General features: G+C 32.8%; 4 protein-coding genes across 4 annotated transcripts; 3 read left to right on the forward strand and 1 right to left on the reverse strand.

Annotated features, from left to right (window-relative positions):
- The first annotated feature begins 299 nt into the window (after nt 1–299).
- On the forward strand, nt 300–2,428 carry LOC123909012 (cytochrome P450 71D8-like). The gene is made up of 2 exons (XM_045959779.1): nt 300–1,278; nt 1,602–2,428. Exons 1-2 carry the CDS (start codon nt 349–351, stop codon nt 2,211–2,213), a joined length of 1,542 nt encoding a protein of 513 aa, XP_045815735.1. The 5' UTR covers nt 300–348; the 3' UTR covers nt 2,214–2,428.
- A 447-nt stretch (nt 2,429–2,875) lies between these two features.
- On the forward strand, nt 2,876–8,452 carry LOC123909502 (pentatricopeptide repeat-containing protein At5g66631). Its single transcript, XM_045960344.1, has 2 exons — nt 2,876–5,407; nt 5,505–8,452. The coding sequence occupies exon 1, from the start codon at nt 3,088–3,090 to the stop codon at nt 5,044–5,046; it is 1,959 nt and encodes a 652-aa protein (XP_045816300.1). The 5' UTR covers nt 2,876–3,087; the 3' UTR covers nt 5,047–5,407; nt 5,505–8,452.
- LOC123904164 (serine/threonine receptor-like kinase NFP) lies at nt 6,365–8,152 on the forward strand. The gene has a single exon (XM_045953855.1). The coding sequence runs from the start codon at nt 6,365–6,367 to the stop codon at nt 8,150–8,152; it is 1,788 nt and encodes a 595-aa protein (XP_045809811.1).
- A 1,658-nt stretch (nt 8,453–10,110) lies between the features above and the next one.
- Nucleotides 10,111–11,635, reverse strand: LOC123911090 (probable pectate lyase 4). The gene is made up of 4 exons (XM_045962436.1): nt 11,177–11,635; nt 10,705–11,060; nt 10,454–10,589; nt 10,111–10,335 (listed from the first exon to the last, which is right to left on the reverse strand). The coding sequence occupies exons 1-4, from the start codon at nt 11,633–11,635 to the stop codon at nt 10,111–10,113; spliced, it is 1,176 nt and encodes a 391-aa protein (XP_045818392.1).
- Nucleotides 11,636–13,869: the final 2,234 nt, after the last annotated feature.

The raw sequence follows: 13,869 nt of genomic DNA on the forward strand, positions 1-13,869 counted from the left end.
CGCAAAAAATATATGATTTATACAAAAAAAAAATAATAATAATAATACATGTTACAGCATACATATATGTGTGTCATATATGGTGAAAACAAGTAGTGTGTGCATGAGAGATATAACATACACATTTTTTTTTGCTATATGATCATTATATGTCACATGAAAATAATATGAAAATAATTGAAGTTAAATACTCCCTCAGTTTCTTTTCATTTCAATCATTTCATTTGTAGAAAAAATATGTATAAATTATATCCTAAACAGATTCAAAACTCTATAAATAAGAACAAGCACTAATATTTGATTAAACAACACAAATCCATTTAGAGTTAATTAACTAGTCTCTCCTTAATGCATGCCATGGAAGTTCTAATTTCCTTTGTTCTTATTCCCTTCTCTGTTTTCATACTTTTGCAATGGCTTGCATCAAAATATTACAAACCAAAAACCGTAGCCAATTACAACTACAAATTGCCACCTGGTCCAAGAAAATTACCTATCATTGGTAACTTGCATCAACTAGCATTAGGAGGAAAACTACCACATCATAGTCTCAAAAATCTTTCTATAAAACATGGACCTTTAATGCACATAAAACTTGGTGAAATTAATACAATTGTTGTTTCCTCCTCAAACTTAGCCAAAGAAGTAATGAAAACACATGATGTGTCTTTTGCTAATAGACCACAAATTGTTGCATCTGAAATTTTAGCATATGGAAACAAAGATATTCTATTTGCTCCATATGGTGATTATTGGAGACAAATGAGAAAAATATGTGTCACAGAAATTCTAAGTGCTAAAAGGGTTCAATCTTTTTCTTACATTAGAGAAGATGAGACAAAAAAATTTATACAATCAATTATGTCATCTGCAGGCTCAAAAATCAACCTCACTACTAGAATTTTTTCATTGATAAATTCTATTATTTCGAGATCAGCGTTTGGTGATAAATCAGATGATCAGGTTGAATTTGTGTCTTTGATTAGACAAGCAATAGCGCTTTCAACTGGACTTGATCTTGATGATTTGTTTCCTTCGTCGAAAATTCTTCATATGCTAACGGGGTATAAAGGAAAAATTGAGAAAATTCACAAAAGGGTAGACAAAATCTTAGATAATGTTGTGAGAAAACATCAAGAAAAGAGAGCAGGAGGAGGAAATGATGGTAACAAGAGTGAAATTGAGAATGAAGATCTTGTGGATGTTCTTTTGAGAGTTCAACAAAGTGGAAGCCTTGATATTCAATTGACTATCAACAACATCAAATCTGTCATTTGGGTTAGTAACAATTAACTCGTAATTTGTTTTATTCTACAAAAAATAAGATATCTGTATCTTAGGTGTCGGTTTAGTGATAACTGTTTCACTTTATAATTAACTTTAAAAAATAGAGATTAAATCTCTCGTAGATGAAGGTAAAATAGCCATCGGTACAACTATATTTAAAAATTATTGGAGTGATGCTGAGAGTTTCAATTTCATTCTAGAGAGGTTTGATGGCGAACTTAATTGATTTCAAACGAAATAACTTTGAGTATATTCCTTCTACAATTATAATTTTTATTTTATTTATATTTTAAAATTTATATATGTTGATGCAGGATGTATTTGCTGCTGGAACTGATACATCAGCAACAACAATAGGGTGGGTTATGTCAGAATTGATGAAAAATCCGAGAGTTAGAGAAAAGGCACAAGCTGAGTTAAGACAAGCATTCAAAGGAATGGAACAATTATTTGAAATTGATTTAGAGGAACTCACTTACTTAAAATTAATTGTCAAAGAGACATTGAGGTTACATCCACCTTCTCCTTTGTTGGTTCCAAGAGAATGCACCGAACAAACCATCATTGATGGGTATGAAATACCAATAAAGACTATGGTTTTGATAAATGCATGGGCAATAGGAAGAGATCCACAATATTGGAAAGATGCTGAGATGTTCGTTCCAGAGAGGTTTGATGGCAATTTAATTGATTTCAAAGGAAATAACTTTGAGTATATTCCTTTCGGAGCTGGAAGAAGAATGTGCCCGGGTATGACATTTGGTTTAGCTAGTGTTATGTTTCCGGTGGCTCTATTGCTCTATTACTTTAATTGGGAACTCCCAAATAAGATGAAATCGGAGGATTTGGATATGACCGAAGATTTTGGACTCACTGTTGGAAGGAAATATGAGTTGTGTTTGATTCCAACCGTTTATGATGTCTAACTCTATAATACTCATGGTCTTTTATTTTTTATTTCAGCTGTGTCATTATCTAATTTCAGAAATAAAATTAGAACAAAACCTAATCATTGCATACAATGATACAAATAGAAAAATAAATGTTGTTGTAATATTTGGCCTTTAAAGGCTTTGTGATCACTAAGCTAGTTCATATTTTCAAGCATATGAATATACAAGTTTTTTTTCTTCTTCTTAAATTTCATCCCTGAGCACGTAATCTAGCTTCCTACGGTAACCTCTTTGCCTTTTTATATATTACTATTATATAAGTTTTTCTTCGATCCTACAATCTCCCATGCTTTGATTAAGCCATTCAATTTTAATTGATATCGGTTGGGAAGAGTATCCGGAATTCGAATTTTGGCTCCTGCACATATAATGTGATATCCCCATCAACTGAGCTAAGCTCACGAGACTATATTGAGTTCTATTTATCGGTAGGCATGAATGTTATGTAGCTAACGGTTTTTAGATACATGTAGGTTTTAAAAATCCAAAATTTAAGGGGTTACATTTTTTAATTTTTTTTGTTTGTTTTTCACCAGCAGTTGAATCTGGTTCGGGGGTCAATTCTGGCATCAAGTAGTTTCAGCCCCTTCCGATCGTAGTTACGGGGATCGAACCGCAACCAGACAGATTCTATCTTCCGATATTTAACTTCCAATAAGGAGGGGCCAAGAGCAATTATCCAAAGTCCATAAATCCGAATTAGCCCAAAAAAATTTCGTTGCGTTTCCGTTTACGCGCGCGTTCACCCACCAAGTGTTTGATTATTTGCGTCACTGAACAAAGAACAAAACATTTCATCGTGTTTATGATCTTTTAACACCACCATTCTAAACACTGCTAAATCTCAATGCATTTGACTCCATTTTTCCGCAATTTCAACACATTAACCTTGCAACAAATTCGTTTCTATACTCGTCGTCGTGACCCTTTTCCCACCAAAATTTGCCACTACTTAAACCGTGCAAAACTCATCGATTCAATTCGACTTTCACTTCGCTCCAAAAACCCTAATTTCACACTCCCTAATCTCATAAACCACCGTTTATTTGACTCTTTTGTTCTCACTCATGCACTTCGTTCTGCACCTGGTGCAGATTCTGCACTTTCTCTCATTAACACCATTGAGAATGCAAAAAGTTCCAATTTTTCACATACCCAGAATACCCTACATGCCCTTGCCACTGTTCTTGCCAAATCCGGTCGATGTGTTGAGCTCAAATCGCTTATCGATGATATCCGAAGTAAACGGTTTGGCAATGTTAAGATTAGTTTTATGAATTTAATTAAGTGGTATGCTGAAGCTAAGGATATTGATTCTGTTCTCGAGGTTTGGGATCGGTATAGAGTTGAAAGTAAAATAGTATGTACTGAATCTTATAACATTGTTATGGCTCTTTATGTTGAAATGGGAAAGGATTTTGAGGCTGTTGGAGTTTTTTGTAAGATGGTTGATGATGGGTCGGTTCCGAATTGTAGAAGTTATAGTATAATAATTGAGCATCTTGTGAAATGTAGGAAGTTTTTGGAAGCTATTGAGGTTTTTAATTTGATGCCTTTGATGAGGATTAAACGTACTTTGAAGCAGTATTCGGTTTTAATTGAAGGTTTGGTTGGTAGTAAAATGTTTGAAGAAGTTGGTGTTTTGGTTAATGAGATGCAAGTTGATGGAATTTTACCTAGTCGAACGGTGAGTTTGTTGTTGCAGCAGGTAAAGGATGAAGGATTTCTTAAGGATGTAGATGAATTGTTTGGAGAAATTTGCCCGGATGAGAGAATCAAGAATGTAAGTTTTTCTATTGATGACAGTGACGAGGATGAGGGTGAGAATGAGAATGATGCTTCGCAATGTGATCATATAGATGGGGTCTGCTTAAAACCGTGGATAGATCCGCGGTCTTTGGCTAGTGCCTTGCAGAATTGGAGTCCTGATGAGGTATCAGCACTAGAGGGTGCAAACTTTGTGTGGACAACTAGGTTGGTGTGCAAGATACTTAGAAGTTTCAAGTCACCGGATACTGTGTGGAATTTCTTCTGCTGGGTTGCAGATCAACCTGGATTTACTCATAATATATACACGGTGCAAAGAATCATGACGCTTCTAGCTCGCCATGGACGTACTGAATTAGTTGATAAACTCATATATAAGATCAGAATAGAGGGAATGAGACTACCATTCAGTACCATAAGGTTAATCATCGACTTTTATGGGATTTCAAAAAATGCTGATGCTGCTCTGAAGGTTTTCAACGATGATAGAATACTTTGTGGGTCTATATCGAAAGTTAACTTGATGCTTCTGTATTCTTCTCTTTTAAGAACATTAACTAAGTGTGGTAGGGATTCTGATGCCCTGGAAATGGTTGATGAGATGATTTTAAATGGTATTTGCCCTGATATCCAAACATTTTCAGGTCTAATGCAATATTTTTCACAAAGTGGAGACATTAAAACTGTGCACAAACTCTTTACGATGGTCAAGCAGAGTGGTTTTAAGCCAGACGCGTATCTGTTTAAGGTGCTAATCGAAGGTTATTGCCAGTCGAAAAGAGCTGCACTGGCTTGGAAGCTATTTGAAGACATGAAGAATGCAGGTTTGATGCCTGATTCTTCCACCAAAGAGTTGCTTGTGAAGAGCCTTTGGAGAGAAGGGAGACGGAGAGAAGCCGCAGCAGTTGAAGAGAGCTGTGAGGAAGTGAATGTGGTCCTTCCACTTGCATTACCTGGTCATGTTTGGACCGTCAGCTCTGCAGATCTCACAAGAGTTTATAACATTTATTCGAATTGTTTTGCTTCAAAAGGTGGCTAGAGTTATCCATTGGGATATGTGAATTATGATAGAGGTGTACTTCTCCATGCATAGAAGTATAACAAGTGGATAACAATAACCAAGTTCCTTAACCTGTGATATTTTTTTTGGGAAGGGTTGCAAAATATTGTGTAAGTTGCAGTAAATATGAGTTAAAAAAATGTACTGTTGGCAGGACATGACTTCATACTAAGGAATTAGCTCTTGTTCTTTGGATACTTAATGCTTCATTGTATTCACTTGGTCAAGTGCTCGAAATCATCTTTGCACAATCACAGAATGAATTAACCTTTGGTTGATGTGTTGAGAGCTACCCTCAGTCTTCTGCTGACTTCTGCAACATGAGGGGAATCTAATGATTGTAATTTTTTTTTTATTATTCTTGCTTATTGAAATTAATTTAAATTTTGTTACAAAAAGAGTTGGTTACAAAATCTCTTCTAATATATTGTTTGCAGTTATTTTTGGTTTAAAAAGAGTATCTTCGTGTTCAACTCTGGAGACTAATCCCTCAAATTCGATAGGACCACATGAGAGGTAATGTTGTTCCCGAACAGTTTTAACACTCCCTATATTTTTAGGGTACAATTTGAACCCAAGACTGCTGGTTAAGCTTGAAAAGACTTATGTCATTTTATTCAAGCATTTTTGGCTTAGATGATCATAAAGTACAAAAAGCTACAGTCAAGCAAAGGATGGTAGGGTAAGAAGGACATCTTATTCTATTTAATTTGGGAGAAGTCAAGTTTATGCGGTGATGTATATGTCGTTTTAATCCGAATTAGCTATGTATTAGAAATAGGAAACATATAAATGATGGTGAGTTTGTTAAGGTATTTTAATATATTGAAACCTATGCAACTGGAAGTGTCAACATTATAGCTGTTCATTGCCTGTTATTATATATGATCTTGGCTTTTGTTAAATGGCAAACCATATTTTTTGCTTGAGTTTGTCCCTTAAAATTTTGGTAAAGGCATCAAGTTAGTTGGTCTTTAGGTACCAGCCAGCTAGCTGACATTGTGTATGGACACCAAATTGGATTATAATACTTAATACCTTCTTTATTATACTATGCGCATGATTTCATACTTAATTAGGATTTGTCCACAGTGCCTAAGATTTGAAAGGATAAATAGTAGAACTATTGACACAGACAGCAGCATATTTTTATTATCATGCCAGAAAATACTTTATGTCCAAAGAAGAGATAAATATAAAGTTAGAGGTATGGCAATAAGTCTTGGTTGTTACATGCCATAAGAAACTCTACTTTTTCCTTCCCTCTTAACCTGCGTTTTTTCACAACTTCACAACAATGGCTATCTTCTTTCTTCCGTCTAGTTCTCATGCTCTTTTTCTTGCATTTATGTTGTTTTTTCTCACTAATATCTCAGCTCAACCTCTACAAATCAGTGAAACAAACTTTTCATGCAAGGCCGATTCACCTCCTTCATGCGAAACTTATGTGACATACTTTGCCAAATCTCCGAATTTCTTGAGCCTAACAAACATATCTGATATATTTGATATGAGTCCTTTATCCATTGCAAAAGCCAGTAACATAGAAGATGAAGATAAAAAGCTGATTCCAGGCCAAGCCTTACTGGTACCTGTAACTTGCGGTTGCGCTAGAAATCGCCATTTTGCAAATTTCACTTATACAATCAAGCTAGGTGACAACTACTTCATAGTTTCAACCACTCAATATCAGAATCTCACCAATTATAAGGAAATGGAAGATTTCAACCCAAATCTAAGTCCAAATCTATTGCCACAAGATATCAAAATTGTAGTCCCTTTATTCTGCAAGTGCCCTTCAAAGAATCAGTTGAACAAAGGAATAAAGTATCTGATTACTTATGTGTGGCAAGCTAATGATAATATTACCCTTGTAAGTTCGAAGTTTGGTGCATCACAAGCGGACATGTTTGCCGAGAACAGTCAAAAGTTCACTGCTGAAACCAATGTTCCAATTTTGATCCCAGTGACAAAGTTACCGGAACTCGATCAACCGTCTTCAAATGGAGGAAAAAGCAGCATTCAAAAACTTCCAGTTATAATTGGTATTAGCTTAGGAAGTGTTTTTTTCATTGTAGTTTTAACACTATCACTTGTGTATGTATATTGTCTCAAAAGGAAGAGATTGAATAGGACTGCTTCGTTGGCCGAGACTGCGGATAAGTTACTTTCAGGTGTTTCGGGTTACGTAAGCAAGCCAACAATGTATGAAATGGATGTGATCATGGAAGCTACAATGAACCTGAGTGAGGATTGTAAGATTGGTGAAACAGTCTACAAGGCTAAGATAGATGGTAGAGTTTTAGCAGTGAAAAATATCAAGAAAGATGCTTCTGAGGAGCTGAAAATTCTGCAGAAGGTAAATCATGGAAATCTTGTGAAACTAATGGGTGTGTCTTCTGACAATGATGGAAACTGTTTCCTTGTTTATGAGTATGCTGAAAATGGATCACTTGATGAGTGGCTGTTCTCGGAATCTTCGAAAGCTTCAAACTCGGTCGTCTCGCTTACATGGTCTCAGAGAATAACCATAGCAATGGATGTTGCAGTAGGTCTGCAATACATGCATGAACATACTTATCCAAGAATAATCCACAGAGACATCACAACCAGTAACATCCTTCTCGACTCAAACTTTAAGGCCAAGATAGCAAATTTTTCGATGGCTAGAACTTCAACAAACAACATGATGCCGAAAATAGATGTTTTTGCTTTCGGGGTTGTTCTGATAGAGTTGCTTACCGGCAAGAAAGCGGTAACAACGAAAGAAAACGGGGAGGTTGTTATCTTGTGGAAGGATTTTTGGAAAATTTTTGATATAGAAGGGAATAGAGAAGAGAGGTTAAGAAAATGGATGGATCCTAAGTTAGAGAACTTTTATCCTATTGATAATGCTCTTAGTTTGGCTTCTTTGGCAGTGAATTGTACCGCAGATAAATCATTGTCAAGACCAAGTATTGCAGAAATTGTTCTTTGTCTTTCTCTTCTCAATCAACCATCATCTGAACCAATGTTGGAAAGATCTTTGACATCTGGTTTAGATGTTGAAGCTACTCATGTTGTTACTTCTATCGCAGCTCGTTGATCAAGTGAAGGTACTAATGATTCAGTTTCTCATATTCTAGATGTTACTTTGTTTACATTATGATTATTACTTCTTTATGTGTGGAAGTATATGGTTAGTTTAATTTTAGTTTAATTAAAGGGAGTGTTCTAAATTCCATTTTTCTATCTGTTATTCTTTAATGCATGAGTTTTAGCAAAGTGAATTGTAAGCTGCTATTGAACTCAATAAATTTGCTTATTTCATAGTCTTTGTTAATCAGACAATTAAGATTTACACTTGTTTTTTTTCCAAGTATCATAACAATAGGTTTGAGTTTAATGGAGATGTATTGTGGCCGTGTAAATTAATTTTATACCAACATTTGATGAGAATTTATCCTATTGGTACATAAGTATCATTATGGTGTTAATCCTCCGGTGGTTCTGTGGAGTTCGGCCAAATGGTAAGTTTGGCAAGAATTATTTCTAACATGAATCAAATTTGGATTCTCCCAAATAATTTATCCTTCGATGAAGTTCATTTACTACTTAAATTCAATCAGCTTTGCTCTATTAATATTTAAATTCAATCAGCTTTGCTCTATTAATATTTATATTGCAAGTGTTCCATAATTGATCTTTGCAAATGCATGCATGATTTGAAAATAGATAAATTTGGCACCCATTATTGGGTAGATGGATATTCATGTAACGCTAAAGGCACTTAAAGTTATAATTATAAAACATAGTACTATTTATAAATATGAAACCTACATATAAATAATTGCAAAAGTCGTCTTTAATGTTTCAATAATTGATGGAGGTACCCTTTGATGGTTGAGTTGACAAATCACGTCTATATATGTAGAGAATCTTTCATGAGCATCAAAAGTTCATTGACCTGCTACTAAAGGCCAAAGGGATTGAAATTTGAAAATTATAAGTGATGAATCAATATTGGTATTTTTTATATTAAAATAATAATAATAACATTAGTATTTATTTTTGGTTTACAATGAGTGAGAATCGAACTCATGACCTATAACATACTACCAAAACCCCTCACCACTAGACCAAATCTAGTGGCTTACATTAGTATTTATTTTTATTTATGTATGATAATATTATTAAGTATAATATTATGTTTAGATAACTATGCATTTTGTGAAGTTTTCAAACAACAAAATAACATATGAAAATAAAGTTTCCAAAAATCATATTAGGTTTTTTCTTTTATTGTGTCATTCCTAACTATAAGTAAAGAACTTCTTGTTCGAATATCAAACTTACTGACTCCACATTTCGAGATTCATATGGTGGAATGTCGTTCTTTTTTTAATTAGAGATGTTTTTTATTCTTTTAATTCTATTATGTTTAAAATTTTTCTCTTTCCACTCCCCACGTTTCTTTTCTAACCCGAAAACATGCAGAAAACTTCGGAAAACATTTTTCAAATTTTTTTGCATGTTTTGTGTAAAAAAAAACGTGGGAATGAGAACAGAAATTGTCTTAGATTTAGTCTTCTTTTCATTTTGGCTAATTTTATTAGGTTTTGGATTAGCTTGTTTTTATTGGCCTTATTTTTATTTATTTTTATGAGTTTACTTGTGTTATCACACTGTAATCATTTTATCCAATTGAATGTTTCTGGTAACATTTTTAACAATGCAGTTGTGGTGTAAACTCATGTTTATTTTGTTTGGATTTTGGTCTAGTCTCTGATATATTTTTCCACTTTTATTTGATATATTTATTAGGGTGTTGCTTATAAAATTAGTATGTCTGTCGACTTTTAATTTGTGCATCACTTAAGCAAATACATTAATTTTGATTATTAATAAGCACACTGCTTTATTTAAATTACATGAGTGGAGAATGAAAATTTATGATACAATCGAGTTTTCATACAATAGGAGGAAAATTCTCTTCTTCTTTTTTTTTTTCTTTTCAAATTTCATAATAATGTTGCACATTTTGCCTCCCGATCATTATTTTGTTCAACATATAGAGGTACTACTGCATTTAAATGCACCTGATGATCTTGTCAATGATCTAATAGATTTGACATCAACAACTTCAAAACTTTGTTCTTTGCTATAATTAGGCTTCAGCACACGTCCTCCTTTTGTTACCATGAAAGAGGCTCCATTTTCAAATGCATCCCTAACCGAATAAAATTCCCATTTGTCTCCATTCGTATTGCCAATTTTTCTCCATATTACCTACACACATTATATAATTAACAAAGCCTTTAATAAAAGTGTATAAAACCCATTTAGTAAATGAGGTTTCATTAGACTTTAAATAGTTTAAATTAATGGATATGCTAAATTTAATTACCTCTTTACTCCCAACTTTTGGTGCTATGAAGAGATTAGATTCACTTTTAAGGCTAGGCCCCATGCTTCCACCGATGGCGTATTGCATCCACCCTAAGTAAAGATTGTTGGCTACATGTGCATATCCATGTCGAATTCTGAAATGTTATTTTTTCCATAAAAAATCAATATTATCTAATAAACTATATATTTATATATTGTATAACTTCAAAAATTTCTTGTAAAAATTATCATAATTTAGTAATCAATTACCTTGGCATTCGTTGGTTGCAGTTAGGTCCAAAATGATTGTAGACAACAGTAACCTTCATGTTTATGTCCCTCAAATATCCATCATCATGACCAAGAAGCATAACCTTATCTTGTTCTCTAAACCAATTATTGGATATAGTGACATTAGTAGAACCTCTTGTGACATCAAGAAGACCATCTTCACATTCATAAAGTGTATTATGGTCAATCCAGATTTTTGAAGCCGTGACCAATCTAATTGCATCTCCATCTACTGGACCAATATGAATTACCTTTCCATTAGGCCCCATCACCTTCCCCGGTGCTTGAGCTTTGCAGTGATGGATTCGAAGGCTATGAATGATTATGTTGGTGGCCTAAAAATCAATACAAAATTGTTACGAATGCATGAAATAAAATTTATACTAAAAAATCTACAATTATCGAGGGAAATTTAGAGAGAAAAAACATTAAAAAAATATTTAGTGATTACCTTGGATATCATCAAGCATGCATTATCAGCAATGTGTACATTAACGCCACGACCATCAATGGTAGTGAAACTACTAATGAGAAGTGGTTTCATTAGCTTAATGTTCATGTCTTTTTGGAATGTGATCCACACTTTACCTTGAATTACAGAAGCTCCATATCTCAACATACCAGGTTTTGGATTTATGGGATCGTCATTTGGGTCAATAACTTTATAATGTATGAGGTCGTTACCAATGTTGTTTGTCATCTTTCCAACATAACCTACGGAGCAAGTTGCTAGCTGTTGTCTATGCTTCCTCCATTCAGGATTTGGTCTCCAACATCGATCAATCGTGTTCATTTTCATGCCCATTAACTTGGATTGTTTGGCGAAACTAAATTTTGGAGTGAAAACTATGGCAATTAAAATGGCGAAAACAAAGCTCCATGGGACAGAATTGGTACCGTTAGATACCATGATGTAATACAAATATTCTTGAAAAAATATTCAAATGTTTGAAGAAAAAGATATATATTACAAATAAGAATATTTGTTGGTTTATATTGGAGAATTAGAAGTAAAAGGAAATGATTATATAGACAAATATGATCTTCGAGTTGGTTAAAGTTGTTTTGTGAAGCTATGGTTAAATGAGTGTGTCATGTTAAAAAATAGGAAGATTGAGCAACTTCAAAATCTTAACCTCATATTATGATAGTTACCTGAATTTAGGTAATAACCATAAGCGGAATTAGTAAACCGAACATATGCTACAACGATATTATCAATTTACACCAAAAAACTGAACAACGACATTATTTTCCTTGGTTGGCATTTAACATAAAAAAATTAAATAACATTTTAAAACCAATTTAATGCCATACATGATTATATAGAATATGAATGAAAAATAATAGTAATTGATTTGATATAATGTTTTGCATAAGATAATAGAATAGAGAGAATTGTGTTTTTTACTCTGCCTTTTTTTTTTTTGGTTTAACTCTGCCTTTTTGTTTGATTTGATAAAATTAATTAAAGTAAAAATAAAGAAATATCAGTATATTTAAAAAGGAATAAAAACAACCTTTAATTTAAAACCAACATATAATTTTATATTATAAAAACACATTTAATCCATATATATAGGGTCAGGATCAAATGACACCAACTAGTTTGACACCAAATGTTACATCTCTTAATAACGTTTTAACCGATATAAATTTTATAAAATCTACCATTGGATTAAAAATTTATATCATATAGATCATTTATGTAATACTTCAGACAAATCCAAAATCATTTGATATGTTATTGAGATACATCAAAATTAACGGTTTGCGTCTTTTTTTATATGTTAATCTTTATATGTCGCAATAGCATATCAAATGATTTTGGATTTGTCTGAATTTTTACACAAATGATCTATATGATATAAACTTTCAATCCAACGGTGGATTTTATAAAATTTATATCGGTTAAAACGTTATTGAAAGGTGTAACATTTGATGTCAAACTAGTTGGTGTCATTTGATCCTGACTCACATATATATATATATATATATATATATATATATATATATATATATATATATATATATATATATTATGAAAAGAAATAATTTATGAAAGAAAAAAAAGTAAAATGAATAACCAAAATATTAAACTCAAGTGATTAATAAGTGCTCTCTAAAACAAATTCGGGTAAATACAAAAAAACAAAACCAGCCTCCCACATTTGTTCTCCTGTCATTATTTATCATGCACATTAATCAATTTACTGTACTACAATAAAATACTTTTTTATCCTTTCAATTCAAATTTTAAATTCATAATTGTGACGGTGAGAGCATACACAATGGAGCTACTCATTTTTTAGTACTTAAGTGTCCTACGTATACACATCACTCATTTATACTTTTTTAATAATAGTACTTAATAAGTATTCAATCTCTCCAACTCATAACCTCTTAAAAAGTTCTAAATTTGTCCCACTAATAACACATATCTCCAATAACTTTACATCATTATAAATGAGTCCCACAAAAATTATATAAGTACTATGTCTTATTATAGAATTAGTACCTATTAGGTATTATTTTGTTTTTGCTCTAATCGGAATACCTATTAAGTACTAGTACTTAAAAATATAAGTATCACCAATGGAGATGGTTTGAGTGTGTATGTATAAAACTATATGGTTGAAGATGACTTATAAGAGTTAATTGATACTATAGTTACATATGATTTATTTTTCTTTTTTTAGTTTATACGATAACAACTCTATAATTAAGTATACTTGACTTGCAATTTATTATGAAAATCAAAAATAATAATAAAATTAAACCATAAATAAAGCAAATAAAATATTGAGATATTATTATGAGGATTTTTTTTTTTTTGATACATCAGAAAATAAAAAGCAAAAAACAGAAAGCAAACTAGGCTCGCAGGCGAGCAACACCTGAAGCATCAGCTATCAAAACATTACTAAGCTGAGGAGGACAACTATGTCAAATCTTTAGGGAGACATCTGAGGTAGCGCCCTTCTTGGCAAGCCAATCTGCACACTCGTTGCCTTCTCTAAGAGTATGATGGAAAGCAATAGTCCAATCCATGTTTTGGAATTGTCTAATTTTCTTGATGAGAGGAGCATAAGGATGAAGAGGAGAGATATCATGTTCCACCAAACCAATTGCAATTGTAGAATC

This window comes from Trifolium pratense, linkage group LG2, assembly GCF_020283565.1.
Source record: "Trifolium pratense cultivar HEN17-A07 linkage group LG2, ARS_RC_1.1, whole genome shotgun sequence".
NCBI lineage: Eukaryota > Viridiplantae > Streptophyta > Magnoliopsida > Fabales > Fabaceae > Trifolium > Trifolium pratense.

Coding starts and splice junctions, on each gene's coding strand:
- LOC123911090 (XM_045962436.1), bottom strand. CDS start 11,635: ATGGTATCTAACGGTACCAATTCTGTCCCATGGAGCTTTGTTTTCGCC. Junction 11,061..11,176: donor CATGCTTGATGATATCCAAG/GTAATCACTAAA, acceptor ATTGATTTTTAG/GCCACCAACATAATCATTCA. Junction 10,590..10,704: donor TGCAACCAACGAATGCCAAG/GTAATTGATTAC, acceptor ATAACATTTCAG/AATTCGACATGGATATGCAC.
- LOC123909012 (XM_045959779.1), top strand. CDS start 349: ATGCATGCCATGGAAGTTCTAATTTCCTTTGTTCTTATTCCCTTCTCT. Junction 1,279..1,601: donor ACATCAAATCTGTCATTTGG/GTTAGTAACAAT, acceptor ATGTTGATGCAG/GATGTATTTGCTGCTGGAAC.
- LOC123904164 (XM_045953855.1), top strand. CDS start 6,365: ATGGCTATCTTCTTTCTTCCGTCTAGTTCTCATGCTCTTTTTCTTGCA.
- LOC123909502 (XM_045960344.1), top strand. CDS start 3,088: ATGCATTTGACTCCATTTTTCCGCAATTTCAACACATTAACCTTGCAA.